General features: G+C 50.4%; 11 protein-coding genes across 11 annotated transcripts; 6 read left to right on the forward strand and 5 right to left on the reverse strand.

The window, feature by feature from the left end:
* Nucleotides 1-1,875: 1,875 nt before the first annotated feature.
* ASPBRDRAFT_124108 (uncharacterized protein) lies at nt 1,876-2,395 on the forward strand (the record flags this gene model as incomplete). Its single annotated transcript, XM_067617665.1, has 4 exons — nt 1,876-1,973; nt 2,058-2,120; nt 2,195-2,276; nt 2,324-2,395. Coding segments are annotated over 4 exons (315 nt in total), but the record flags the coding sequence as incomplete, so codon positions are not given.
* A 3,223-nt stretch (nt 2,396-5,618) lies between these two features.
* ASPBRDRAFT_54290 (aromatic alcohol reductase) lies at nt 5,619-6,902 on the forward strand (the record flags this gene model as incomplete). Its single annotated transcript, XM_067627206.1, has 4 exons — nt 5,619-5,705; nt 5,788-6,072; nt 6,139-6,465; nt 6,522-6,902. 4 exons carry the CDS (start codon nt 5,619-5,621, stop codon nt 6,900-6,902), a joined length of 1,080 nt encoding a protein of 359 aa, XP_067479698.1.
* A 588-nt stretch (nt 6,903-7,490) lies between these two features.
* On the forward strand, nt 7,491-9,365 carry ASPBRDRAFT_195157 (putative amino acid permease; the record flags this gene model as incomplete). The annotated part of the gene is made up of 5 exons (XM_067620837.1): nt 7,491-7,635; nt 7,691-7,748; nt 7,799-7,805; nt 7,854-8,011; nt 8,072-9,365. 5 exons carry the CDS (start codon nt 7,491-7,493, stop codon nt 9,363-9,365), a joined length of 1,662 nt encoding a protein of 553 aa, XP_067479699.1.
* A 474-nt stretch (nt 9,366-9,839) lies between these two features.
* ASPBRDRAFT_42146 (RNA dependent RNA polymerase) lies at nt 9,840-14,355 on the forward strand. The gene has a single exon (XM_067624743.1). It carries the CDS (start codon nt 10,321-10,323, stop codon nt 14,242-14,244), a length of 3,924 nt encoding a protein of 1,307 aa, XP_067479700.1. The 5' UTR covers nt 9,840-10,320; the 3' UTR covers nt 14,245-14,355.
* Nucleotides 14,356-14,363: 8 nt separating this feature from the next.
* ASPBRDRAFT_42147 (uncharacterized protein) lies at nt 14,364-16,222 on the reverse strand. Its single transcript, XM_067624744.1, has 2 exons — nt 15,893-16,222; nt 14,364-15,711 (listed from the first exon to the last, which is right to left on the reverse strand). The coding sequence occupies exons 1-2, from the start codon at nt 15,941-15,943 to the stop codon at nt 14,632-14,634; spliced, it is 1,131 nt and encodes a 376-aa protein (XP_067479701.1). The 5' UTR covers nt 15,944-16,222; the 3' UTR covers nt 14,364-14,631.
* ASPBRDRAFT_540032 (uncharacterized protein) lies at nt 16,018-16,553 on the reverse strand. The gene is made up of 2 exons (XM_067627154.1): nt 16,423-16,553; nt 16,018-16,332 (listed from the first exon to the last, which is right to left on the reverse strand). Exon 2 carries the CDS (start codon nt 16,307-16,309, stop codon nt 16,103-16,105), a length of 207 nt encoding a protein of 68 aa, XP_067479702.1. The 5' UTR covers nt 16,310-16,332; nt 16,423-16,553; the 3' UTR covers nt 16,018-16,102.
* Nucleotides 16,554-17,567: 1,014 nt separating this feature from the next.
* Nucleotides 17,568-18,340, reverse strand: ASPBRDRAFT_29420 (uncharacterized protein; the record flags this gene model as incomplete). The annotated part of the gene is made up of 2 exons (XM_067622655.1): nt 17,568-18,003; nt 18,066-18,340. 2 exons carry the CDS (start codon nt 18,338-18,340, stop codon nt 17,568-17,570), a joined length of 711 nt encoding a protein of 236 aa, XP_067479703.1.
* A 1,481-nt stretch (nt 18,341-19,821) lies between these two features.
* Nucleotides 19,822-20,412, forward strand: ASPBRDRAFT_54295 (uncharacterized protein; the record flags this gene model as incomplete). The annotated part of the gene is made up of 2 exons (XM_067627207.1): nt 19,822-19,988; nt 20,178-20,412. The coding sequence occupies 2 exons, from the start codon at nt 19,822-19,824 to the stop codon at nt 20,410-20,412; spliced, it is 402 nt and encodes a 133-aa protein (XP_067479704.1).
* A 440-nt stretch (nt 20,413-20,852) lies between these two features.
* On the reverse strand, nt 20,853-21,854 carry ASPBRDRAFT_123689 (putative carbonyl reductase; the record flags this gene model as incomplete). Its single annotated transcript, XM_067617625.1, has 3 exons — nt 20,853-21,100; nt 21,156-21,539; nt 21,605-21,854. 3 exons carry the CDS (start codon nt 21,852-21,854, stop codon nt 20,853-20,855), a joined length of 882 nt encoding a protein of 293 aa, XP_067479705.1.
* A 1,587-nt stretch (nt 21,855-23,441) lies between these two features.
* Nucleotides 23,442-26,018, forward strand: ASPBRDRAFT_123397 (uncharacterized protein; the record flags this gene model as incomplete). Its single annotated transcript, XM_067617594.1, has 1 exon — nt 23,442-26,018. One exon carries the CDS (start codon nt 23,442-23,444, stop codon nt 26,016-26,018), a length of 2,577 nt encoding a protein of 858 aa, XP_067479706.1.
* A 154-nt stretch (nt 26,019-26,172) lies between these two features.
* ASPBRDRAFT_540108 (Voldacs domain-containing protein) lies at nt 26,173-27,635 on the reverse strand. Its single transcript, XM_067627156.1, has 2 exons — nt 27,078-27,635; nt 26,173-26,993 (listed from the first exon to the last, which is right to left on the reverse strand). Exons 1-2 carry the CDS (start codon nt 27,341-27,343, stop codon nt 26,327-26,329), a joined length of 933 nt encoding a protein of 310 aa, XP_067479707.1. The 5' UTR covers nt 27,344-27,635; the 3' UTR covers nt 26,173-26,326.
* Between the last annotated feature and the right edge of the window lie 135 nt (nt 27,636-27,770).

The raw sequence follows: 27,770 nt of genomic DNA on the forward strand, positions 1-27,770 counted from the left end.
ATGTACCACGTCCATTGAAGGTAGATTATAGCCCGCATACCTCGATGAGAAAGGGCGTCATGGCATCGGAACAACTCCGCTTAGCAGGATTATGAAGTTGAGAGAGCGGCGGTGTTTATCAGTCTATGACGATGTACCGCGGATGCTGCTCCTCCGTAGCCAAGGTCCAGCATAGTGGAAGTGATGGGCTAGGATCTGATACTAAGGAGGAGACAGTCTGGAGACTACTAGAATCAGGTGAGATGGAGGAAGACGCTACACCCCTTTGGGAAATTCAATTCCAGTGATCTTGATCATGCCATGGAAGGACCTAGATCCGTCATGGGAACTCAGCCCATAATTATGGCTCATGACTTCCAATAGGACATGTCAAAATCATACCACTATCCCAAGCATTCCCAGGAGCCTATGCAATTAGATGGATGAAATCAAGTCACCAGCTAGAAATAGTTCAGTCATGGGAGAGGTTCAGAGTACTTCTCATTGCTGGTAAGATTAGACGATCTGTACTATCCCATCGTCAAAGGGGACCAAATGAAAGGTCGACAGACCGACCCGAGATACGGCGGGATACCGCTATCCCGTATGGTCCGCGACTGACAAATTGAAACTATCCAAACACACAGGGGGGTTACTAGTCTAGCCGACGATTACTAGCTCGATAGGCGGGATTCCTCCCCAGGCTTCTAGACCGTGCCAGTACTTCAGGTTAATCAATGGCTCACTTTATCTTTGGAAGGATCGATAAGCTAGCCCATGGTCCCCGTGAGATCTGGCCTATCTGGTGCTATCAGCCATGTAGTCCATACAACAAGCGCCAGCTGGCTGTTTGTGATAATAAGGAAAAAGTATGAGCTGGACTTTGAACATCCCTGCCACCACTCTGGTGGATGCCTGTGGTTCCGATGTTTATCATGGGAGGATGACATGCTTCATCGGGAAGTAGCAAGTCGTATGCTCCCAAGGGCCAGTTACTGTCATTTGGTTACCTGGCCTTGCAACCGTCCATTACCAACCCACTGTCGTCGCCGGGGAAGGCACCGAGGTCGGCAGATGATTCATTGGGAGTCCAGCAGTTAGTAGTATTTGGGCCTGAAAAGTGACACAGATAACCCACAACTCTGTATCTAACAGATCCAGTAGAGATGGACATGTTGTCGTCTAATAGTTTAATTGTGGGCCAGAGACAAGAAAAATGAATCAACATCGAGTATATGGCAGGAGTCCTGTGTAGCTGGCCACTCGCAGCGGCTTATCACTGAGATATGCGAAAAGATCATCGCAGTAGGCTATACGTTGTCGCTTGGATCAACCCCGACAGGGCCCAAGGACAGGACTCTGCAAAGAAAGTTGAGGTACTATTCAGACCAGCGAATAATCGGCCGTGGGGTGACGATAACTGCGTCGAGGTGCTGGGAGCACCGGAGGGTGGCTGGCAATTGATCATTCATCCCGCTATTGCTCGTCAACTGACTCGAGCCTAGTCTAGTTATTCTGTAACAGGTCGTTATTGTGTTTAACTTCTCTGATGTTAGCTATGGGAATTTTGTCTCTATCTGAAGACATGTATAGATAGCTTAAGAATTATAATGTAGGCATAGCCTGATATAATAACTGGGTTTATTCAAATTCAATAAGCTTGCACATCAGTATAGTTAACACATGGAACTTCACGCATGCAGATCCCCGACAGAAGCTCAATTTTAGTGACCGCATGTAAGACCTCGCAAATAGAGGAAGATCAGCAGACTCGATTCGAGCTAAGTGTAGCTGATGTGCGCCTCCAGCAATTATGAGGTGCACGGTAGTATAAGTTGTTACTGTATGTAGATTGCGTTTCAAGTGAAGCCCAGGGCAGACCTATCTAAGCGCTGTTCAGATGGCCGCCAAGGAGTCGCAATAGAAGCGATGAAGGCATCTGATGTCCTTCGTCGTTGGTCAATGTTCGAGTATCCGGATAAAGGCAGATCAATGTCTCACGGCTGCGTCGTTGGCTCAAATTCCTCCAGACCACGGCAATATAGACCGGGATACTGAGCAATGTCCCTCGTGACAAGGAATGTGTATCTGAGCTCAAAATCCCTCCCAAGAGTGGCTGAGGGAGTGGTGTGCGGTACCGGGTAATTGTCCGAGAGCAGCTCGGTCGGGGTTGCCACCAATCTGCGTGGCTTTTGTTATCGAGTTAGTAGGAAAGACGAACGAACGATTGCCAAGCGACCATACAAGCAGACGGCGGTTTCATCGCTGACGAGGTTTTAGTCCACCTGCAGATGAGAGTTGGCATGATATGTCATTCGCTGGTCTATCGAGCTAAAGAAATTAGTATAGACAGGGAATTGTCAACATCACTCGAATTGAAGAGCGTGGAATGGCTGCGTTGGGAGCTCTGGAATGAAGAGAACAGACACTCCATCTCCAATCACATGCGCCTGGCAGGAATTGACTGATTGATGAATGATCAATCTCCCCACTAGGTCATCAGGTGGTCACACCCGGTCTACCGTATCTGAAGGATAGTGTCACTAAGTATGATGGTCAAGATCTTTGCCGATGAATCATGACAATGGTGGTCGTTAAACTTTTTGTACTCTTTGTGTAGAGGAGGTCCAACAGTCATGGCACCATTTCGCGCCCGTTGGATCTGACCGGTTATTTGATCCTACTGCACGGGGACCAATAACAAAATTATAATGCAGGGTTAGGTCAGTAATTGACCTCAAAGGTATGTGGCTGCTTTGGGACAGGCCAACCTTCCGCCCCCAACCATCGGCAGAAGTGAAAAGCACAAAAGCGTAAGCCAGAGCGAGACATCATGGTTACATTGAAATGCTTTTCATCCACATTTCCAGTTCCCACAACACACCCACACACCCTCCTTTCAGCCTTCTGCCCGCAATTTGCATACCCCACCGTTTGGAGAAAAAGGACGCTATCGGAACACCAGGCTGGCAGGCTCAGACTGGACCACCATCAAAGAAGTGGGGGTTTATTTGCTAACCCGTTTCCCGTTTAGCTGCATGCCTTCGGAGCTCTCCTGCCCGCGTCCTCCAATACCCGAAGAGAGATGTCCCGGAGAGGAGGCCCTGGACACACACACCCTCACCCTCTCTCCCTGTCTCCCACACCGACTTCCTAGCGTCGAATAACACCATCTTTCTTAGCCTGCTGCGGGTGTGCGGACAGCCACTGGTTACAATTGGCGGAAAGGGCCGTGACGGACCTGCAGATCGAGCCAAAGACGAGGGTGGTCTGAAATTCTCACATGCCCCGACAACCGCCTGGAATTCCCCCAGAAATCGCTCGGCAATAAATAGTCACGATCCTTCGCCGTGCTTGATCGCGGCTAGTCCAGCGCGGTTTGTTCTCTAGTGGTTGATCCACTTCGCCTCGTACTAATTCATTGGCTCATTGTCGTTGAATGACTGCAGTAGTGCGACTGCTAGGCAGGCATGGGCAGCCTACTAGACCACCAGGCTGCGGTTTCTAGCGTATCCCAAAGGGTACTGCTTGCACCTTCAATTCGGGGAACCTGCCTTTCGTTTAAATAATACTCGATATGAAGGGCTGTGAAGATCAATGGCTCTGACTTTGGGTTTCATTTGCAAGTGGGACGCCGTTCCAATCCAGCGAGTGTACTCCGTATTGTCAAAAGACCTCCCGTAGTACCAATTGACAGTCAACTTGGTGTGTCTTGTTTCGAGATGCAAGCCGCTAGTTTTAAAGAGATCATTGGCCTTGTTAGCTAGCTGTCGATAAACTTAGTAGGAATTCAAAGCCGGTGTTCACAACTCTAAATCTGAGTGGCTATCCGATCCGATGCCAGGCACGGCAAGGGAACGCTTATCTACGTACGTCTCAAGACCCCGGATTTTCCTGGCAATATGACCAGGGAATGAGCGTAGCCAACGACTTATGCATTTAACAAGTCCAAGTAGACGATAGATGAGTGGATGCCGCAGCCTTGCCCGGGCGGCCAGATTCTGCGAGACGGCATGGCTTGCAGCAAGGCGACTCCAATTCAGGATACCGCAAACATGAGCCAAGTATCTACGAATGTGTTGTATTTGAAAATAGGTGGGTGAAAAGATGGACGCGCATCGGATCTTTCCAGATGACAATCTACAGCAGGTCATCCGCCAGAAGCAAGTTCACAGATTGCGGCGGGGAAGTCAGAGATCTGGTTAGTGGCATGAAACGGCTGTTGCCTTCCCTCTCTACCACCCGGGCATGGGAGCAAAGGTTCAAGACTGTTCAAAAGTTGCAAGTCCCGTTTTCTAGCCTCCACCGATTCCAACGCACTGGGCGGTACTGTAGTTCTTTACCTGGCGGACCACTGCGTGTAACCATGGGACAAGACGCTCATTCCGCCAATGGCAATGATCGCTCTAGAGGAAGGATGCCACATGTCGTCATGCTCCCAGAGTTGCAAAAGGTCATGAATATGAAGCCGCCACGCAGATCCGAAGATCACTGACGTGGGGGGGGTTGGTTATGTAAAGCAGTAAACGCATATTGTAACTAATATGCAACCTGATTAATGCTGGAATTGTGAGGGGAAATGACCCTCCATTCCCCGCATTTTGGGCAGGTAAAAAGAAAAAGAAACGGGAGCAAAAACGAAAAATAAGACATAATGAAAGGTCAATCAATGAAGGGCACAGACTCCTGAGTATACTGTGGCTTCCAGTTAAGGGATCACGCTGGGTGAGAAATGACTTCAGAACGCAGGGAGGGGGACGGCTGTCTACACTCGATATCCACTGCCATGGTACGATGATGGTAGCACTGAATCATAGGAAGATGAATAAATGGTGGTGCTTGTTCGAAGTGGTCTGAGACACCAACAAGCAGCAGTAGAAGTGGTCATGAAACCCCAGTATCGTCACTTGCCTTACGGCTTCCCGGGCAGGGGAATGGCAAGTGACGTAATTTCCCTTTTGGTGTTTGACTCCCGAGCCACCGGGCCGCAGCAGAGAGTAACGCCTCCTGGGGGCCGATGTTCCGACTAGTACTAGCAAATACACGTTAGTGTGCAGGTCTGCAGGTCGCGAGGACGAAAAAGGCAAACTGAGGATGTAATTATTCGGTTTCCTTCGACTACGTAAAGAATCTTTTCATGGTAGACAAAGCCCACCATTGTGTGGTCTAGAAGACACCATCAGTGCTGTGAGCTCTCGTACCGATCGTAGCATTCAGGATACGATGACGCATGATGGGGTCCCCCGGGAAGGACAGTCTGCCCATGAAACGGAGGACAGCCGCCCTTCCTTCTCCAGCCGATTTCACGCACCTTTAAGGGGGGCACGTATCTTAGGGAGCTTAACATCCACAATCGACCCACCCCTGGCCACTTCTGGATAAGAAAAAAAAGTGGGTAGTGACCATCCTCCAGTGGGACGCTGGCCTTTATAACGCCGAATGACCCTCCATTTGGCCTGGAAACGTTAACGTCAAAAATACATACTTGGGAAACGGCAGGGAGACAAAACCTGAATTCTTTCGCCTTTTTTGATAAATCCCTTCCCACCCCCCTCTCCAACCTTTCCAACCAACAGACTTGCATTATCTCGAACAAACAGTATCCCTCCTACGAATCATTGCCACTTTCTGCAACCATCATGTCGCGAACTAGAGTTCTGCTGGTCGGAGCTGCGGGCGAAACGGGCGGCTCCATTGCGAACGGACTGCTCGAAAATCCCGGCTTTGTAAGATCCTCTTTGCGCTCCTGGTACTTGCTCTTCTCTCTGAGCTTGAGTCTAACCTTTGCACCGCTTTTCGTTATTATAGGAGGTTCATGCCCTCGTACGTCCCCGATCGGTTCAAAAGCCCGCCATCACAGCCCTGCAAGAGCGAGGCGTACAGATTCGCAAAGGCGATCTCAAGGGCCCCGAGGAGTCCCTCGCCGACGTCTTGACTGGAATCGATGTTGTTATCAGCTGTGTTGGGCCTGCGGAACAGCAGGATCAGATCCCTCTGGCTAAGGCCGCAAAGAGCGCTGGTGTTCAGCGATTCATCCCATGTGGCTTCATTACTGTGGCACCACCGGGTGGGATCATGTGGTTGAGAGACGAGGTGAGTCGCCGCCGCCGCCACCGCACGCCATACCTTGTGTAGATCATCAGCTGACTTCTCCTTCAGAAAGAGACTGTGTACAACCACATCAAACAGCTTCGACTCCCATACACCATTATCGACATCGGTTGGTGGTACCAGCTTTCTTACCCCCGCCTCGGGTCCGGTAGAACCGACTATGCCATGACTACGGCGAACAACGAAATCGTCGGTGATGGCAACACGCCTCTTGCCCTGACGGACCTGAGAGACATCGGTCGCTACGTCGCCAAAATCATCGTTGATGACCGGACGCTCAACAAGATGGTGTTCGCCTATAACACGGTTTTGACGCAGAACCAGATCTATGATCTTCTGGAGGAGATCAGTGAGGAGAAGATCCAGAGGAATTATGTAAGTATAGTGACTTGCTGCGATCGTTGGATGTAAACTGATGTCATCTGTCACAGATCCCTGAAGAGACCATCTACACTAGAGTGCTTGCAGCTCGGCAGTCCAGTGAGACTTATCCTTTCGACCCTGTCAAGTTCATTCCCCGATACCTGGCCGAAAACCAACTGTCATGGGGTGTCCGTGGTGACAACAACCCTGAATACGCCAAATATCTGGGCTACTTGACCTCCAAGGACCTGTATCCCGACTTCGCTCCTCATGACTTCAGGGAATACCTGGAGACTGTAGTCCGGGGCACAGCCAAGGGTGTCTACACCGACCGGGTAATCTCCAAGGCTCACCAACGAATGTTCCCGCGGACCGAATCGAGCGATTCGCTTTACACCCGGATATTCCCGAGAACGGAATCTACCGACTCCCTCTACATGTCGAGGTAATATAGACATGCATATTACTTGCAAGCAAAAGGATTTTGAGGCGACGCTAGACGTTGCCTCCTGGGACCCGGCGCGATGTGTATATGACACCATTCTGTCGAAGCTACGCTATGCGATGATGGCTTCAATTCTCTTCTTTGCCTTATTTTGTTTACACGAACGGCATATTTTCCGTTCCTTTCTATTCCCTGGGGGCTCTAGACCGGCGTTTTTGTATCTATGATGGCTTATTGTTGTCTGAGTGGGTAAGGCTCACCACTCATTTTCTTGATTTACCAATGTATCCGAGGGGCTTTCGACCTTGATTGGACGTTATTTTCCTAAGCCAGAACATACTTCTACTTATACCCTTGCGATTTCAATCCAACCTAGACGTGATCCACACATCTGTTTCACGTCACACTTTCATGTAATTGACCAAGTGCGTGCGGGAAATGCAAGCACATGGCTGTTGTCGCAGCGGAACATGCTCCTTCCGTGTTGACGCCCCCGGTTTAGCAAAGCTCTCTGCTTCCCCCACTGCTTTAGATGTTTGAACCTCCGAATCAACCCCCATCTTCGGCTCGATGCTCGTCTTGCACAGTGAGCATGCCTCAACAAAACCAGGGCATACAGGAATCTGAAAGAGTCACTCCCACCGAACATTACGCTTGTTCAACGCGACCTCCTAGCCAAGATGGACTTTCAGCGGCTTCCTACGGTGTCTTGAAGCCCCGACAAATTACCATGGTTGGTCAGTATCATCAATAAGGGTAATTAGAATCCGAACTGATATTTCTTCTTCCAAGCCATTGGCGGGGCTATCAACACGGGCTTGACGATCTGCGCAGGGAATGCACTGTCCAAGTAAGAGAACAAGCCCCGACCTCAGGAGTCACTGTTGACACTCGATATAGGGCAGGTGTGAGTGTTTCACCTTCGAAGTCAACCTGCTCTTATTAATACAGTTAGCCCGCATCGATTTTGATTTCCTACACAGGTGTTGGGGTAATCGTCTACTTGGTTCTCTGCGCTCTGGGAGAAGTGGCTTCGTGGTCTCCAGAGCCATCCATGACGGACCATGCTACTAGGCTCTGTGATCCTGCGCTTGGGTTCACTTTGGGATGGATGTAAGCTGCCTTGTGTGGGATTGACATTACACCCAACATGCAATAACCGCATATTGATAGATACTTTTTCAAGTTCATGGTCGTTATCCCCAACCAGCTAGCAGCAGGGGAATTGCTGATAGCGTACTGGCAAGAAAACGAAGCAAAATATTCAGTTTTCTGGACTACGGCATTTCTAGGGGTCATCATAGCCGCCAATTCTATTTGCGGTCGATATCTGGGAAAGTACGAAGTCATTTTGTCGTTTTTCAAGGTTCTGGTGATGTCTGGACTTATGGCCCTATCTATCGTCCTTGCACTTGGAGGAGGGCCAGATCGTGATATGAAAGGCTTCCGCTACTGGAGAGACCCTGGGGCCTTTGCTAATGGAACAGGAGGCGCTGTGGCGGGCACTGTTCGGGCTATCTGCAGAACAGTCCCTTCCGCTACGCTCGCATATCTTGGAAGCGAGCTAATGGGAATGACGATTTTACGCACACAAAACCCCCGGAAAGCCGCAGGTCGGGCGATCAAGGTGACCTTCTACCGCATCTTGGTTTTCAACATTGTCAATATAACGCTCTTGGGGATGCTTGTTCCCCACGACACCCACATGCTAGCATTTTCCCAGAATGCCCCTCATCATCGGACGGCATCGGCTTTTGTGGCTGTTTCTCAGTCAGCCGGTCCTTTGGTTATTCCACACATTCTGAACGCCTGTCTCTTGCTATTTGTGCTATCCGCTGCAAACCAGGCTCTTCAAATGGCAAGCACAACACTACACGGGCTCGCTTTGGACAAAAATGCCCCTTTCTTCCTATGCCGTACCAACAGGCGAGGGATCCCCATCTATTCGTTGGGCACATGCTCTGCTTTGGCATGTTTGGCGTACCTGAATATATCAAGTGGCTCTAGGAGACTCTTTGAGTACTCGGTCAACCTGGTTTCCATGTTCAGTATCCTCACGTGGGCCTCAATCCTTGTGATTCATTTTTCTTTCATTCGGGCAAGAAAGGCTCAGAAGATCACTGATGAGGTCCTGTCCTTCCGAGCGCCCCTTGGGCAGTTTGGATCGTGGATTGCACTGGTAGCATGTGTCTTTGTCACCGTCATACGTGGGCTCGACTTTGTCGACCCAGAATATTATCCAAAAGGAATAGATCGCAGCATGGCATTTGTCACCTCCTACATAGGCATTCCACTCTATATCACGCTCGTGATTGGCTATAAGGTCGGCACGAAAAGCAAGCATGTACAACCGCAGGATGTTGATATGAGGTCTTTGACACCCATGCCAGAGCCACACTCCGCGGATGGCAATACTGTGGGACAAGAAGTGTCTGATCCAGTCCCAATTTTATTGAGCCGGGCGTAGATCGATCGGGACCTCTTCGGTCTGATACCTTGTGAAGTCACTGCTGGTCCAAACAGAATCTTGCTCAGCAACTGGGGAGGCAGAGGTTATGGTGCAAACCCCCATACATATTGTTACATACCAGAAATACGAAATTACCACCCCATTGCATTCACTGAGCATTCGTTGCCGGTAGTCTCCAAGTGCGATACATATCTCTCTTCTCTTTTTCTCTTTCCTCTCTGTTGTTTGTCCTTTTTATCGGGTGAGGAGGGGGAACTGTCAAACCGGGTCCGTTTACACGGCAACCAACAGATACAATACAGCCTTAATCAGACGGAAGGTGTCAGCGGTCAACTGGAAACATCCCCGAATCACCATAACAATCACGGTTGCAGCCGAGCAAGCTTACTTAATTCTCTTTTTGGATCACCAGGGTCAGGTTCTCAGCCTCGTAGAACGTAAATAGGATTCTTAATATTCCCTGGCATATACAAGGATTCGTGGTATCGGCGCCAAACATCCAGCCATGATTTGCTGGGGTGGGGGAGCTGTCATGGATCTGTTAGTAGTTAGTTAGTGTGGGCACAACAGCTCCCTCTTTCCTTTCTCTTTCCTTTCTCTTTCTCTTTCTCTTTCTCTTTCTCTTCTGCGTCTCCATCCGTTGTGCATACATCCCTCCCTTTTCCTCATCTCGACCCCTGAGTCTCTTATTTTAATCTGCTTCAGGCCGCGTTCTTCTCTGTTGACCAGAAGGACAATGCATTTCACGTGCATGATGCGGAGATCAAGATCTGTTTAACTTGTCGAGCCAAAAAATCATTACATGGTCCCATTTTGTGTGGATACGACAGGCAAATACGATTCGAGCATTGGATAGACTTACAAGTACGCACCGCTGCTTTGCAACGTAACTGTTCAGAAACTACCAGTGCAGGGGAGAGGAACACCGTCACTAGTACATCCACGCCACGAAATGACTTTCCCTCGTACCCCAGTCAGAACTGGTCAGGAATTGAATAAGTTAATCGATTCGATAAACGAGCAGTTCGGATTGGACATCCCGAATCCTCGCTACTTCTCACCGTCTCTCGGTAAGAATGATCAGTCACTTGGGTGGGGTCTTTATGGCCGGATCCGAGTGCTATACTTCAACCGCAAGGTGGACTTGAACCGGATCTTCAACGAGTTCGAGGAGTGGATCGTCTCTCAGTCATCGGCATTACCTACTGGGGATGGTCGCTGGGGTCATATACCAGGCTCATTCGCAAATACCACAAGAGATATCTTCATCAGCAACGGGGGCAGTACTATCTCAAAGGAAGAGCGCCAACAATATCTCGAGAGATTGATCAATGACGAGCTATATTTGCTTAATGGCGCCTTTCCAGCACCAAGGAAGGGCGATGAGCTTCTAGAAGAGCCTCCAGCTCCACCAGGCAGCTCGCTCAAGAGAAGACTTTCTGTAGAAGAGGAGTTTCATACTGCTCCCAACTCTCCGGTTAGAGATCCAGATAGGACGCGTTCTCCCCTACCTAAGGAAGATGCCTGTGGTCTTCCTTTTGGAAAAGCCAATGGGACCGGACTTCCTATCTTACCGTCATCGAACGTCACAGTGCCTGTGAATATATTCAAAAGTCCCAAGAAAACCGACGACGATAAGCCTTCCAAATTTGTGGAACGCCTGAGGAGTTCCGACAGTTACCAGCGTAATGATGCAATGCCAACCTCCAACGATCGAGCAAATTATAGCTTCAGCACGATAGCTGATACGTCTTCCAGCTTCCTTAATTCGACCACTGCTCCCTACGAGACCTCGTTTACATCGAACACCACTGAGGTGGTCGAGTCAATGCTGGAAACCGAGCCTATGTACGAGGACTCCGTGGTGGGGCATTATTTGAACGAGCCAGCAGTAACAACAACCAATTTTGAAGAGTTGCAGAGGTTAGAGTACTTCAATTCTCAGGAACCTCGCGATTCGATTGAGGGGCGGATTATGACAGACCTTCTACAATTCGGACCATTCTCGCTCGATCATCAGTACCCGAATTCCGTCTCCCTTCGATATAGATATGAACTAGAGAGGGTGGCTAGAGAGTGGGATGTATCTTTAGATCGCATGTTGGTTGGCCCCAGCATCTCTTTCAAGACACTTGACGATTTCTGGCGCTGGATCGAGGGCCATAATCAGCGGGAAGGGAAACGACTCCCAGAAAGGTCCTCTCGCAAGGCTTGGGATGCCGCTACTGGCGACTTCAGGACTGACAAGCACTCAGAAGTGGTCGTTCTCACAGGGGACTTGGAGTGGTCCGAGCAAGGGGTCTTGAAGTTAAAGCTAAATCCCTTGAAGACGGAACGGACCTGTCGCTTTCACCGCCGGTTTGGGTCAGATAGGTTTCTCAGTTTGACATTGCCAGCTCCGGCGCGGCCTCCATCGCATCTCCGACTGCCCTCTCAGCCTACACTCCTGCGGGAGACGCTGGGTTTATGGCTGACGCAGAACGTTCATCGATGCTTGGGGAGAGCGTGGAGGCCTTTTTTTGTAGATGAGGTCAAGTCGAAACGCAAGGCAGAAGAACCAAAGTTCCGAATCGATTTCTTCGCAATTGATGGAATCGATTTTGACCATGTTTCCCGACCTGTCCCTCCTATTGCACCTCCCCATCAAGACAGTAGCAATCGCACACCGATGAGACTAGATGCGTTGATTGATTGGCACATGCCTCGTGAAGAGAACCTCACGCAGACTAATTGCAAATTGTTTCAACGATTCTCATTGGCTCTCTCGAAAACCTACGCTACAGTAGTGCTACAACCACGGCAAATTCTACCATTACCAGATGTATCCAAGCCTGTGATGAATGATGGTTGTGCTTTGATGTCTAGAAGATTGGCCAATCAGATTTGCGATTCATTGGGACTGACGGGATACACCCCAAGCGCCTTTCAGGGTAGAATAGCAGGTGCGAAAGGGTTATGGATGGTCGATAAACATCAATCAGACATCTCAGCTGACGGTGACGATGTATGGATACAAATATCTGACTCGCAGCTGAAGATCAAGCCGCATCCGCACGATTGGAGGGGACTGGTAGACGATGAGAAACTTACCTTTGAGGTTGTCAAATGGTCCAAACCCTTGCATCCAGTGAATCTGAACATCCAGCTCTTGAGCATCTTGGATCACGGGGGACACATCAAAGAGCATCTTGCAGACCTCACTCGGCTAGGGATTCAATCAGTCTATCAAGACTTTGCCGACGTTCTCCAGTCTGATAGCGCAGTGCTCTGCCGGGGCCTTGTTCAGAAGATCCGGCCGTCGGGCGATGATGGCTCTGGGCCGGTGTCCCAACGAGCCTGGCGCTTCGATAATTGGATGAGCAATGACGCCGAATTTATATTACGGCTTACAGAAGCTGGCTTCTGTCCCCAGAGCTTCTATTTCCTCCGTAAGCGATTAGGGAAGTGCTTACGAGAGCTTTTGGACCGACATGTGGACGAACTTCGCATCGAAGTGCCTCTCTCGACATACGCCTTCTGCATTGCCGACCCATACGGAGTCTTGAAGGAGGATGAAGTTCATTTTGGCTTTTCCAACAACTGGCGCGATGGGAAGGGGCAATTTGAAGATATCCTACTAGACGGCATTGACGTCCTCGTCGGTCGTCTTCCCGCTCATCTGCCCTCTGATATCCAACGCCGGAAGGCAGTTTGGAAGCAAGAGCTACGACATTTTAGAGATATCATTGTCTTTCCCACTGTTGGTAACACGCCTTTGGCGCATATGCTCTCTGGTGGTGACTATGACGGTGATACTCCTTGGATCTGCTGGGACCAGAACATCGTTCGGAACTTCTACAACAGTGACTTGCCGGATACGGAGTTCCCAGCAGAGCATTTTGGGCTTACCAAGTATGCTGTAGACATGAAAGACATCCAATCCATGGATGAATTCCTCCAAAGCTCGTTCACGTTCAATCTGACCCTGTCAAACCTGGGTCGCTGTACTGTGGAGCACGAAATGATCGCCTACGACGAGTCAATCGACTCGAACAAGGCGAAGGAACTCGCCTGCCTTCTCAGCCATCTAGTTGATGGTCGCAAAGCAGGAGTCCACCTATCAGAGCAAGCATGGCGGCAATATCGCAAGAAGATCAGCCCCAGGGCGCGCGAACTTCCCGCATATAAGAATTCCGACCGGAGACCCAAGAAATCCAACATCATTGACTATCTCCGATTCGAGGTCGCAACCCAGGAGCGGGCCAAGATGTTGACCAAGCTCGAGGCGGCATTTCCAGAGGACGCACCCTCCAGCAAAGACGAAGATCTGGTCCGGCCGTGGTGTGCAATCCGCGAAATTATCAAGAAAGAAGGCCAACGCGGGCAATTGTTTACAGCCACTAAGGGCATGAGCGAAAAGCTCAAGAAACTCTATGTTCAATGGAGAAACTTCTTCTTAAAAAGTCAAGGCTCATTCTCTTCTCAGGCGCTGGACGCTGCGGAAGAGGCCCGATCCATCCCCCCACCAGAGGGCGATCATCCTTTGATCTTGGTTTGGCAACACTGTCGAGACGAATGGCTGCGAGTTCTAGCTTCATATACATATAACGAGTATCCCCGAAAGAGCTTCGTCATGCATGCTTTTGGCGAGGTCCTCTGCCAGATCAAATCGAGCACTCTACCGGCACGATCAGTGACGTCGGAGATTCTCTCTTGCTACCGCGTCAATCAGAAGGTGGTCGCTCAGCTTACAGCCCAGGATGTGATCGAAGAGGGAGAAGAGAGGCTAGACGGGGAAGATGAGTATGAAGGACATGAGGCGATTGAAGCGATGCATTTTGGGATGCGGTCATCAGGTGGATACTTTGATCCAGATGATTGCTTGTCTGTGGAATAGGTTGCTTGGAAAGCATGGTTTTGGGTTATCGTTGTAGAAACATACTATGAGTTGGATACCAGGTAGATTTTGATGATAGAATATGAGATATGAATCATGCTATGAACGACATGTGGTGCAGGCAAACGCAGTAGAAACCTAACACAGTACTGTAACTCTCACATGCCAAGCAAGGATTGAATGACTGTCACCTTCGCTATTGCATCCGGCTTGCTCGCTCACATTCCATCTCTCCTTCCAGCTCCAAAAATGAACGGCCGTGCACCCACCATCTATCTGCCTACATTCCATCCACGTCCCTGACTGAAAACACATAGTCTACTAAAGAAGAAACCTACTACAGGGAAAAGAGCTCATTAATATATACATCCATTTCACTAACCCTAGTCATCTGACAATATCCCCAAACGCCGGCATCTCCTCGAACTCCACCTCCCTCAAAAACCTCCGCCCAGTAGTATATTCACCACCACTAGCAACACCTGCTGCTGTCTGCGTCGAGCAATACAACCTCACCTTGACCGCACTAACGCCACCACCGACCCCTTTCACAAGCATACTACTATTACTAGTAACCCCGTGCACATTCCTTTGACTCCGTAATAACTTCGCCCGCTGTCTTCTCCTCTCCTCTAATATAGCTGCCCACCGGATTCTACAATCCTCGAGTCGCTTCTGTCTTGTCTTTGCGCCTTTTCTCCATAGATCTAGTTGATATAGCATTTGGAGATTGGAGTCGCCTACCCAGTCGCCTCTGGCTGATGAGAGGGAGGATGAGAGGGATGAGCGGGATGAGCGGGGGGTGTATTGCTTCTGTTGTTGTTGTTGTGGTTGTGGTTGTAGTTGTAGTTGTTGGTAAGTTTGGTGTCGGTTGTACCGTTTCCTGTTCAGACCATCTGCTCGGTCGTATTTGGCATCGTTATTCTTACTCCTGAGAGAGTAGTTGTTCTGTGACGGTGCGAGTTGGGGCTGAGTAGTGTCGATACTTGTAGCTGCGACGACATGTGATAAGCCATTATCTATATCATGCAGTCTTTTCTTCCAATCTTTCATCTCGTATACATCGGGCAAATCCCGACATAGTCCTAGCATGCTGCGGCGAAGAAGGTAGTGTACGTGGATGTGGTAGTCCACTCGGTATTTGGCGAAGGGGTAGTCATCTGTGGGGTCATGGCTGAGGTAGATTTGGATTTGGGTGTTGTAGGCTTGTTTTTGGGTGGGGGTGAGGAGGTGTGTGTAGTTGACCGTTGGTCTCCCTTCTTCTTCTTTGACATCTGTTTGGTCGGACGGTATTTCATCGGGTGGTATTTCTCTGTCTTCTGTCGTGGTGGTAAGGCCTGGGATCAGGAATGGTGGATCGCGGGAGGCATTGTAGATGCCTTTTATGCGATCTTGGTGGAAGATCTTCTTGGGGATGTGGGTGATTGCGCAGGTGGTGCAGGAGAGGGCTTCTTGGAGGGAGGCATTCTGTTTTTGTACTCTCAGGGACAAATTCAGGCTCTTTTGCGGGGTGGATTTGGGTAGTTTCTTGTTCTGGATGGACTTCTTCTTTCTTTCTTCTTTGCGGAAGGGCTTATAAGGGATTGGTTTGGTGGTGTATGTGGATGCAAAAGGATGAGGGTTGGGGATGAGAGTCAGAGAAACGTACCATTGCCTCATCCTCTCCAGGAGGGGGAGGATGATGTGTAGCATGAGGCATGGTGTTGATTGGTACATTTGGATCGTAGAGTTCGAACTTGTAGTCTCTGAGAGTTCAAGGATGGGAAGGGTGCTATAGCCTGTGTAGTGGCATCGAGTGGAGAGTAAAGAAGAATATCCCGAACAAAAAAAATATCTTAAAACTTACTATGCGGTTCCCTCAGGGGGAAAACAGGAATATATAGTACAAAGTATACAATGACCTCCGACAATCCATTATTGGCAAGTACCGCATCTTTCCATTGTTCTCATACCTGACGTATGAAAGAATGGGTGGTTGTTCCCTTTGTATATATTGTAAATGGGAGATATGGTGTCCGGAACCGGGCACATGATGGTGGAGATGGGATGAATGTGATGGGGTCATTGGAGGATGGACGGAATTAGATCCTGTACTTTGGTATTGGAGTGATGAAATCAGAGGCATGAGCGTTGAAGATCATGGGAGTTGGGATGGACTCAGCTGGTTCGAGTTCATACTTTGAAGGGGAGTCAAGTGATACGGGCCGGGGGTTGTCAGGTGAGGGTTGTTGTTGCTGCTTACTTGAGATTGTTGGCTGATAACTGGGAGTAACGTACATGTCTGCCATGCCGGGCGTGGTTCTTGACTTATTTCTTCGCAAGAAAACGAACTAAAGGAAAAGCTGAAGGAAGTACCCGATTATCCTAGATGTTAATAATGGATAGTTGCTGTGATATTAGAATTGGTAACACAGATGGTTTGGCTTATGGCTCATTCGGCTGATTTTCTGAAAGGGTAGCCTTATCACTGCGGAGTTACAGCCCACCTTCTCCTACTACAGGACGTGGCTGCAATTCCTCCATAAGATGCCATCAACCTCTGCGTTGAACAATCATGTCCCCATATGTAACGACAGTCCGTGGTAAAGCAACAGATAGTTGGTCTGGTTTCCACCGCTATTATCCGACTGGAATTGACACGCTCTCTCTCGGTCATCGCCATGCCATACCAAACTGAATACAACATAGCAGACGGGAAGGGCAGGCAGTCTTCGTGCCTCCTATCGGACGGAGCTGTGGACGTGTCTTGCATACATACACAGTGGGTGCAATGCGGTGCAGTAGACAAACATATGGAGAGACTGGCAGTGTACGCGATCTTTATATAGGAGATCATTAATGTGGGCTGGAGCATTCCGGTAATATATTGCCGGTATACACTAATCATGACTTTTCCTGATTCTGTGGAAACTGCCACTACTTTGCTCATCTCTACTATGAGGGGAGGCACACCAGAGTCTACAACCGACCATCATGAATGGTTGGCGAAAGGTTCTTATGAATGATGCTATAACACTATGCAGCTTCTCACAATAGTATCGTTACTTGCTAAGCTACTAAACGGCACAGTTCATTCCCCAGTTGAATGTAGAATATTATTATCTTCGGACCCCGAGACAGAAGCTCCTGTGAAGGAAAGGAAAGGAAACACAATAGACCTTTGTACTAGAAAGAACACCTCTAATTCTCCTAGTATGGTGATATACTGCTTTCCATCCTTCTGCCATCTCTCTAGGTCGACTTCCCCCGCCTAGGATACTATATCAATGTAGCAAGCAGTTAACAAAAAGACACTGCTGGTTAATAGCTATCTAGAACACCATTTAATCTATTGCTGGTGAACCATCACAGCCCCATGGCCAGTATAATTCTCTAGATGTGCTGCCATCCGCATTCTGTACCTCATAATAGATACTGTTAATAGCGCGCGCTCTTCGAAGTGGAGACTGCCCATAAAAGGGCCTCGGCGCGTTTGGATCCATCCAGCCTTTCTTTCGGTCCACCATCGCGTACACAACCAATCTATTCCAGTGGTGGTCAGTGGGAATGAAAGGGCACTCGAATCTCCATTCGACTTGAATCCGCGCGTTTTGGGCATTCTTGTAACCCTGATCATTATCATTTGGCTTAAGAGAGGGGATATGTAATATCACTTCTATCGAGCCCCCATAACTGGCTTCATGTGCCAGGCGCTGTATGTAGAGTTTCATAGCGGCGTAATCTGCTTGCGGAAAAGATACTAATTTATGGAGTGTCCAGCTGAATACGTCATCTTATTAGTATAGAGTAGAGAACTGAGGAGATGAACCGATCAAGCTCACGTTCGATCCCTTTCTGCACAGTCATCGAGCCAGTACTTCAGCCATCCTTCCAGCATATCTCCAGGGTTGTCCTGTTTCTGGTAGGGATCTTCCCAGGAGTGGCATATCCTTTCAGTACTGGTTGATGCCATGATATATTTGATTCCGGCCACCTTTGTACAGTCAACCCAGAGATCAAAATCAATGTTTCTGACCTGTTTGTCCGTGATATGTGTTCCTAGGATTTGGATTGATGCCTTGGGTGGAGTAATCAACTCCTCTCTCAGAGAAGACATCCTGGTTTCTGAAGGAAGGGCCATAATTCTTATTTCTTTGAAATTTGTGATGACCGGGGATACTTTAGGAATTGAAGTGGTCTGTGGAATTGAGAAAGCTTCTGGTTGATATATGACTGACATGACTGAAGAGATGCGTCAGCCGTGCGAACTACTTCGGATCAACAATCCGGCTCAATTACCTCATTTACTATCTTTCAAAGCCCCGCGAGGGAGGGCGGAGGGGCCTAAGGAGGAACAAGAAGAGGATTAACCTAGTTGGCACGATAACTGCTCCACTACCGTGTATATAAGATAGTATGAAGGTAATAAGCAACCAAGTCATTCACTGCCAGTGTTGTAGTAACACCCACACCAGTGAAGGATGGCTGAGTGTTTATTTATTTTTTTCCCTGCCATCCCCCCATCCTTCTCCCATCTCTAGTCCTCTATGACAGATCACCCATAAAATTCTATAATCTTTTTCTATTGCCTTGACCACCTCCTCATCTACACGTGTGCTGGGTGGATTGCGAGAGACCACATCGCACACTCGGAGCGTACAGAAAACGGCAGGACAACCTGAATAAAATGAGAAACGAAAAGAAAGACCATCATACCTAGCAAAAGGGCAGGCCCCCCTGGGAAAGAAGACACGCACGGCAAGAAGATCAAGACAGACCCTAATACAGCCAGCCCGGTGGCGGTGCTGGGAGAGTCCAGCGAGATTACCAAACAGCAGGTTGAAATTACAAGCGACAAGACACTGACAGTCAACAAGATCCGGGTACTATCCTGGAAAACGCTCTGCTGTTTGACCACCTTTTGGACTATCGACAACAAGAGTCTCCAGGGCAAGGCTGCCTGCTTATTCAGGGAGTTGCAACGGGCTGTCAAGGATTGTATTAGCCTGCCCTGTTATGCTAATAGCCAGCTACTGCAGAAGATATTATTGAGATATGGAGACCCTCCTGACTCCTTAACCTAACCACGCATATCGGCAGGGCGTTGACGGGTGAGGAGTCGTGGGGGAAGTCAGCCATTGAGACGGAGCTGTGTACGCTGTTTGAGGAGCCAGTGGAGGATGTCATTATCTGGCTTCATGATACTGAGGAGAAGGTGTACCACGAATTCCAGGCACAGTAGCAGGACTTTGAGCGGGAGGAGCAGCATTGTTTCAGGAAGCTGTCCGTGTTTATGCGCATGGCTACCGGTCTGTCCCGGGAGGAGCTGGAAGGGGAGGTGGCCGATCTACTGCTGGCGATCGCGACGCCCAGGAAGCCAACCAGAACACCCACCACAATTAGACGAGAAAGTGAAGGAAGGAACAGATCCTGTCAGGGACGTGGACTGAATATTACTGCTTGGATGATGTTGATAAACATTTGTTGTGTTTGTATAGATAGTGGTACAACCATGCTATCTTGGAAGTTAATCCACTTCTTCTAAACACCTGTACCATACATAAGACAAAATAAACATCTACATACAACAGCAATACTATGATCCCCCTCTTCCCAACAACCTGTCTCCTTCTCTCCCTCCTCTTCCTCCTCATCCAGCACCGCAAGGCCATCCGTTCGATATTCCGAAAACAAACTCCGAGTACTACTAGTTACACCCACCTACCCATCCACCAACACGAAGTCGAAGTAGATCATCTTCACCGGTACGTATACTATCTACAACGTCCCCCACGTCTCTCGACCAACCACATCAGCTTTTCTACTACTCACCCCAGATATCACACCTCCTACTGAACTTACCAGGCACATCAAGCAATAACAAATACATCCCCATGCACAATGACATTATGATTAAATGAAATATGGCTAACAATAAAACATCCCTGCCGCAGTGATCATCACCCCCAATCCACCACTAATAACAATAATCCCCCCGCAACCCCTCTCTCAAGATATTTCGACCCGGAAACATCCGTCGTGTACCCGGAGGTCATGGAGCCGCCTTTTCCAGATATTGCGGAAATGGAGGAGGATGATTATTCGGTAACCGGTGAAAACGAAGATGAAGGGGAATGGGTTAATGGGGTGGTAGATTCTGTAGTGAAGTGGGTGGTGGAAAGGGTATAGGAGAAGCCATCTTCTTCGTCCTCTTCTACTACTACTACTTGAGCTGATGGCTTGGCCCTGTTGTCGCTATGGGATGATACAGACTATACTAGTAGAGACACATGCTGAGGTGCCGCGTGTGTGGGTGGAAATAAGTCACATTACTGTGACATATTTCCGGGTACCTCACGCGATCGCGGCCAACTACGTAAACCGCCGATCCCGAAGAGTTTAAAGCCCTGCAATCTGCAAGCCACAGCTTTTGCATGGCTTCATGGCAGTGGTCAATCTGGTGCCTTGTCCCTGACTAGGTCGGATCTAATAAGAGCCATGAACTGGTACGGTTGCGAAAAGTCCAATCGTTCATTTCGTCTATCGTGACATATATCCATCTTATATGTAGCGCTGCAAGGTTGAAATGTACAAATCATAGAAAGAATGCCATCTATATCATCAGAAGCTTATGGGGCGCAGTAGCCGCCGTCTACTACAATGTCTGCTCCAGTGGTGTAGCTGGACGCATCCGACGCCAGGTACAGATACGCTCCCTTCAGCTCCTCGGGTTCTCCCTCGCGACCCATGGGAATCTTGTCCTTCCAGATGCCCTTGACTTCATCTGGGATGAAGTTCGAGATCTCAGTCGCGATATATCCGGGGGAAACGGTGTTGGCACGCGCGAACTTAACCCACTCGACAGCCAGCGACTTGCCTGCATAGAAGATTAGTACCATGCGAGTCTATGCTTGCAAGAGAAGTGCACTTACAGAGATGGATGACGGCCGCTTTGGAGGCATTGTATGCCGCCTGCATCTGAGGGAAGTTGACAATGTGGCCGCTCATGGAAGCGGTGGCCACAAAGCTGCCATAGGTGAAGTTGTTGAGCGCGTTACCGTTGATATCGGTGCCCTCCTCCTTTTGCCTCCTCCAGTGGGTTGCCGCCGCCCTGGCGCAGTAGAAAGTTCCGTTCAGGTCGACATCGACCACACTCGAGTAGTGATCCAGTGGACCGTCAACCATGGGACCCTTAGTCCAAGGGATACCGGCATTGGCTACGAAAACGTCCAGTCGGCCGTTAAAGTCCTTCACAACCTGGTCAACGGCCGCCTGCACGGCTTCAGGCTTGGTGATTTCGACCTTGTACGCCTGGGCTAGAGTGAGCATTAGTCAAGAGTGCCTGACGGTAAGTGGGGAAGGTAGCTTGAGGGCTACTGACCCTGGACACCATACTTGGAGGCGATCTCGGCCGCCCGCTCGATGCAGTTGGGATTGCTGCTATACCACATGGCCACATTCGCACCAGCTTCAGCCAGGCCACTCGCCACGGAAAGACCGATGCCAGCACCGGCGCCTGTAACGATGGCAGTTTTGCCCTTCAGCGAGAACATGCTCAGCAAGCCGGGGTGGGCTGGAGCGGTAGTATTATTATGGACGAAGAGTCCATCTTTAACAGGATTCGCAGCCATTGTTGGGTCTGTTGCTAGAAGCGGGTAGCAAAGAGAGAAAATGTTCGAAGAAGAGGCAGGGGGTGCAGAAAACGAAGAAGGGAAGAGATGGCAGGCACCCTTTATATCGGAGATTAGTCCTTGGGTATACACACCACTACGGTCAGCAACAAATCACTATTATAGTAGCAAGCCCACTAGGAACCCCCGCGCTGGTGAGGGGTTACATGGGGCATCGCTCCTCTATGCAGATGGTTGGCTCCTGCTCTGAGATTCGCCTTATTCAGAGTTTGAGGTTGGCTATCGAGGATAAGACTAGTTGCCCCGACTGGCCACGCTCACTCCATCCAGCTTTCTCGTCTGGTGGGTTCTGATGACGCTAAGCGGTCCCAGAGTCTCCAAGGCGGGTGAAAGGCCCAGGGACTGGAGATTCCGGGCGTGGGTTGACGACCGGCGCCCCATGCTCTGCTTCTGCAGCGTTCGCTGGCTTTCTTTATCTCACCGGGAATCCCATCGGTGTCGGGATCGGTACCCTTTTGGCATCTGACAGTCTCCATCAGACGATGACCTCGGAAACATCAGGAGACAAGTGACCTGAACACCGAGTAAGTTTATAGTTGATCAGATCAACCTCGTCTGTTACTCCAAATCCGAGCGGCCGGCGGATCCGGACTCGTCGTAATTCCGTCCCGCACCCCCGTGACAGCGGCTGGACTGCCCGATTGGGGTTACCCGGGGTATCTCCACTTCCACCACGCGAAGCTGAGGAGAAGAAAAAGAAGAAGAAAAGACACGCGCAGGGAGCTGCGTTGCTAATGCATGTGTTTCATGGCTTCAGTGCTACTCGTGGGCTCCTCAGGCTTGAGCCTGCATGCGGCGACATATGGCATGCCAAGAAGGACTGCTGGATTCCAACCAGGACGTACAGAACAAGTTCAAAGTACTTAGTAGTCGCTGTTGCTTGCTAACTAATAGTATGAACAATGGTGTATTGCACGATAGTGGTCTTTCATCAAGAGGGGATCATTGGAATCTACCATGTTCCACGAGCTCCAGGACTGCTCAATTCTTGACTGTTTTGCTAACATTCTTCCAGTTATCAATTTAGAAACTCTACGACCTCCTGTAGATCTGCTCGCATCTTGGCGATGGTCTGTTCTCGAGTCAACTTCTGAATCGAGGCATTACAGGAATCCTGGGACCGAGCTTCTGTTTGATGAGGTTCCCCCCTCGCCAGATAGTAGCCTGCCAGCGAAGGTGGTTGGTTGACATCGCAGCATTCCGCGCGAGCCAACAATAATGCTACCACATTCCCATGCCCCAGCTGGCTGCCATAACAAACGCAATGCTCCCTCACGAGCGCGTGCTTCCTCCCATCCATCATGGATCTCTCTAACCTCTGATTATTCTTGTGCTGGCGTTTCCGTGGCTAGTAGTTGCTACTCTTGCCTGGTCTTCGGCGCCGTTGAATGCCGTCCGGAGTCTTCGCGGAACTGGTATAGACACTGGGACAGATATCAGCTCGAGTGTATGGGTTAACGCATCTTTTCAAGTCTAAAAGCAACCGGAGTCTGCCAGCTCTGGCACCGAGAGCAGAAAGAACCGACAATGCCGCCATTGACCACGGTGATAGCGATAGCCGTGAGCTGCTCCGTCGTCTTTATTGTTTCTGCGATAGTTGCCACGGTCATTTGGATAAGAGTCCGTCAGGATCGCCTTTCGCTGGCGGTGGCAAACGCGAAACAGGACGGATATGCTTTGCAACAGTACCAGGGAGAGACGTTGACAGAACTCTCGCGGGAGGAGGGCAGCGCTTTACGGCAGTATGGACAGCTCCCATACGGAAAGCCGTCTGAGTGGGGTGTACTTTCTTCTCGCGAGAGCCTGATTCAATCTCCTGCGGATTCGGACACGTCATCTCCCTTGGATGAGAAAGCCCGTGACATGCGTCGCTCACTCTCACGCTCCCTTTCAAGCCGCTCAGCGCGACTGTCACGGCACCTCCTAGGCCCGCAACGGCTCAGCTCACTGTCTCCACTGACAGAGCATTCAGAGAAGCAGCAATCTACCTCACCGACAATTTCTGGGATTGATGATGGCGTGCCGAACTCTGCTGTCGAGGGTGCATTCGAGCTGGCAACAGAGACTACACCGCGGCATACTCCGGACCGAGAAGAAGAGCAATTGAGAACAAGTCTCACCAGCCGACCAGGCTCTGGGGCATGGCCACTGAAGCATCATAGGGAGCGGTCCGGCAGTCTGTACCCGCTCATGGAGGATAAGCAAGACGGTTGCAACGCCAGAGTCCGAGGGGGGAGCATCACTGCTCAAACGGCCGGGTCTGCGCCGGAGCAACCTGTACCTCCGCCACCATGTGCCTATCCGCCAAACCGCTTCCGTTTGTCAAGGAATGACTCGACTTGTCTCTCGTCGTTGAGTCTCGAAACCGCAGACAGTTCAATTTTGGAAGATAGCAGAAGAACGTCCACAAACGTCGACAGTACTTTCACATCGCCAGCTTTGCCCCCATGCCCCACATTCGCCCCGTATGATGCCAACGATGTTGGACGGATGGAGTACGATCGAAGAGCTTTTGGGTCAGGTCCAGTCGTACCGTCTCAGTTCGTGTTTCCGGCAAGTTCTGGCACCGCGTGGGAAGCCCAGAGACTCGAATCTGAACGGACCTCTCCGCGTCGGAGCTTGACCACACGGAGCCCGACTCATTCGACGGAACGCATCAGTCCACCGCCACGCCGAACCGAGTCTCTCTCTGAGCTTAAAACGAAGCGAGACTCATCCCTGTGGGTGAAGCCTTTGGATCTGAGCCGTCCACCTTCCCTCAATCCCGTGCCGAACGGAGCCTTAGTGCCACATTTCAGTCAAATGCAGCGGCGTTCGATGTATGGCGACCAGCGAAAAGAGGCCGATCCATTTTACAGCGCGATGAGCAGTTCTTCCATAAGCAGTGACTCTCGATTGAGGCCTAGTATCACTGGAATTCCGGATGGTCCTCTGCTAGGCCCCAATAGCCATCTTAAACCCCCTCTGCCGTCTGCACTCAAAGGAGGCAGTGGCACTCGCAAAGGCCATCGGCGGCAGAACTGCGTCCGGATCTCAATACATCCGCCCATCACATTCACTGGCCCTGTTTTCTCGCCCACGGCCGAGGAGCCAGAGGAGACTGAAGAAATCGATACCAGCCGGGCACAAGTTCCCAATCCTTCCATCTCTCAAATGTCGATTCAGTCCAGTGTTTCAGGCCTTTCAATGAGTCGAGACAGCCATGACGAGCAGCAGAAGGAAAACCCGCGAATCACAGAGATTCCAGATGAGCCACCCCGCAACTCGCAGGGAGGACCGCCGAAGCTAAGAGTGAACCCACCTACTGATGCCGTGGACCGCACGCTGAGTATCATGGACATGGAGAAGTCATTGCCTGATATTGTGACGACTCTACCGCCCCCCAAGCCTGATATCAGCCTGTCGACTACGCCTTCTCCGGAGAAGAACAGTCCAGTCTGGATGATACCGCATTACAACAGCTCGCCTACGGGGTTCGAAAATTCGTCGAACCCAGGCAGTCCGCGCCGTACAGCCGTCAAGGGACCGCGTCAGCCTCCGCCACGATCAACAGCACGCAGCAGCTTCCGCTCACTGAACACCCTTGATGATAATGTCATGACGCAGTCCAGTCCGCCGATGCGCCATTCGCGCGGTCCCAGTATGGGCAAGGAACCGGTACGAAGTGCAGCCGAGTCACCATTGCGTCCGAAGAGCGACTCCAGAAATATGGCGACTCCGTGGTACCAGGGCCCCTCTGGACACCCTAGTCCGCATCACATTTCTTCTCCGATCAGACACTCCCAGGCGCAGCTTTGGCGGCCAGCGGCCGCCGTGCCCAAACCGCCCAATGCGAACAGCGGCATCATCGTCCCTATTTGGGAAGACCGGGCGTCGGAACCCAAGGGAAAGGGTCCCCGGAATTTTACAGGTGCTCCGCCCAGCGACCCATCCAGCCGACCTCATTCAGCGCAACTTGGGTGGGAAAAGAGCCACCGATTAAAGCCCGGCCACGGCAGTGCCCGACACGGATTTCGAACCCCGACGAAAAAGCCGGTTGGACTGGGAATTGGGGCTGCCACGCCGGGAAGCTTGTATGATGGAGATGGGTTTCTGAAAGAATAACGCGCATGGATGGACTGATAGTTGGCAGCGGCGTTGATTGTTTCTCGTGTTTCCTTTTTTTTTGCTTGGCTAGCGTGCGGGCGTGTCTACCCTCCACTGTAAAGATGAACGTAGGTAATAGGTAGGATTAATGTGATAAAATTAATCTAGAGTCGTGATGGTTCATATTCTTCTTCGAATAATCAGCAATTGATCTGTTTCATAACAAGTAACTAGCATCTATCATTACAAAAGTATTTCACCCAACATACACCATAGGTAGTAGAGATACACACAGGCAGAGAGGTCAAGGGAGAGAGGAAAAGATTCTAATCCGTCCTCCTCCACTTCGTCTCCTCCCCTCCATTTCCATTACCATCCCCATTAACACCCTCCTGCCCATCAACTCCCTCCTCATCCTCCCTCTGCCTCACCGTCCCGGCCCCGGGCCCCAAAGGCAACGTCGGCTCCTCCCCACCAGCAATCCAATTCCCCTCCTCATCAAAGAACTCATGCATATTGTCTGCCGTGATCCACCCGGAACTTCCCTCCACCGGCGGCGGCAACCCGCCCTCCGCACTGCCCATGGAGACTAACCCCGACTGGAACGCTCCCTCCTCTCCTTCGTAATCATCTTCATCCTCATCGCCAGGCTCAACCGGATCCGGATGCAGATTCGAGCACGCAGACACAGCAGCGTAGAGGGTCTGAGTAGGCGTCTCGGGCTTTTCGTCGCCTTCCTCGGGGGAAGAAGATTCTTCGGTGGTGGTGGATGTGGTCTCCGGGACAACTGTTACGGTGAGGGCCTCTTCTTCGTCGTCGGCAGAGGTGTAGGAGGAGGTAGCTGGGTTAGCGATTTGCATGTACAGGCCTTGGACTTGGGGTTCGGTGGAGGATGAGTTCGGGAGCTGCAGGCGCTGGATGGCGTGGAGGGAGATGGATGGGTAGGGGATTGAGAGGCCGGTGTTGGTTGCTGGGTTGTGGAGGAGGAATTTTCTGGATTTTTATCGTTAGCATCCACCATGGTAATTGCTTACGAATAATTGCATCCCGTTCTGCTTGTGGAGGGAGGCTACTCACTCAGACGTGACCCATACGTTCACACCGGGGATCACGATCTCCTTGTCTTCGGCGTCTTCGGTGGTGCCATTTGCGGTGGAGGCATCGCGCAGAGCACCTAGTGCTGGGACTGCGAGGACTTCGCGCTCCAGGAGCACGAGTTTGCAGTTCTGGTGGTGGGAGTAGAGGATCGGCGGACCGGAGTGGAAGGAGCTTGGGGTGCGGGATTGGTGCTCGGCGAGAGGAATGAATGTTGTTGTGTCGGGGGGTGCGGTGATGGATTCCATTTTGAATGATGGGATTGCTGGATTCAGTGTGGGAGGTTGAGAAAGAGTGGTGGTGGTGAGAGAGGGAAGAAAAGAAGGTGATGGAGCTTTGCGGGCGGAGCAAAGCTAGATTATCAGTAGCTGGTGATGGCAGTTGATATCCGCCGGGTGGGTGGGGGTCTACCACGGTTTGTTGCTACGTCGGTTTGGCTCCTTTGCACTCTTGCGGAAGTTTATATGGGAGTAGGTGATATTGTTATTGTTGTCTGATGCTAGATTTCTCTATTGGGAGATTGTTTCAACCAGCTGCTCAGTAGCACCAGATATGGTTGTATGGCTGTGCTCTTACTGGCGCAGGTTGCGCACTGCCGCGGTTCAGCTAGTTCGGATGCACAGCGCCCTGCACTGATGATCTCTTGCAGAATACGGTGCGCGCAAGTTTGAAACT

This window comes from Aspergillus brasiliensis (genome assembly GCF_001889945.1).
Source record: "Aspergillus brasiliensis CBS 101740 unplaced genomic scaffold ASPBRscaffold_5, whole genome shotgun sequence".
Taxonomy (NCBI): domain Eukaryota; kingdom Fungi; phylum Ascomycota; class Eurotiomycetes; order Eurotiales; family Aspergillaceae; genus Aspergillus; species Aspergillus brasiliensis.

Bases quoted from the DNA above. Each gene is read 5' to 3' on its own strand.
- ASPBRDRAFT_42147 (XM_067624744.1), bottom strand. From the start codon at position 15,943: ATGCCTCATGCTACACATCATCCTCCCCCTCCTGGAGAGGATGAGGCA. The intron at 15,712-15,892 runs GTACGTTTCTCT...GTACAAAAACAG, and splicing joins CTGGAGAGGATGAGGCAATG to AATGCCTCCCTCCAAGAAGC.
- ASPBRDRAFT_540032 (XM_067627154.1), bottom strand. From the start codon at position 16,309: ATGACCCCATCACATTCATCCCATCTCCACCATCATGTGCCCGGTTCC.
- ASPBRDRAFT_540108 (XM_067627156.1), bottom strand. From the start codon at position 27,343: ATGGAATCCATCACCGCACCCCCCGACACAACAACATTCATTCCTCTC. The intron at 26,994-27,077 runs GTGAGTAGCCTC...ATAAAAATCCAG, and splicing joins AACGTATGGGTCACGTCTGA to AAAATTCCTCCTCCACAACC.
- ASPBRDRAFT_42146 (XM_067624743.1), top strand. From the start codon at position 10,321: ATGACTTTCCCTCGTACCCCAGTCAGAACTGGTCAGGAATTGAATAAG.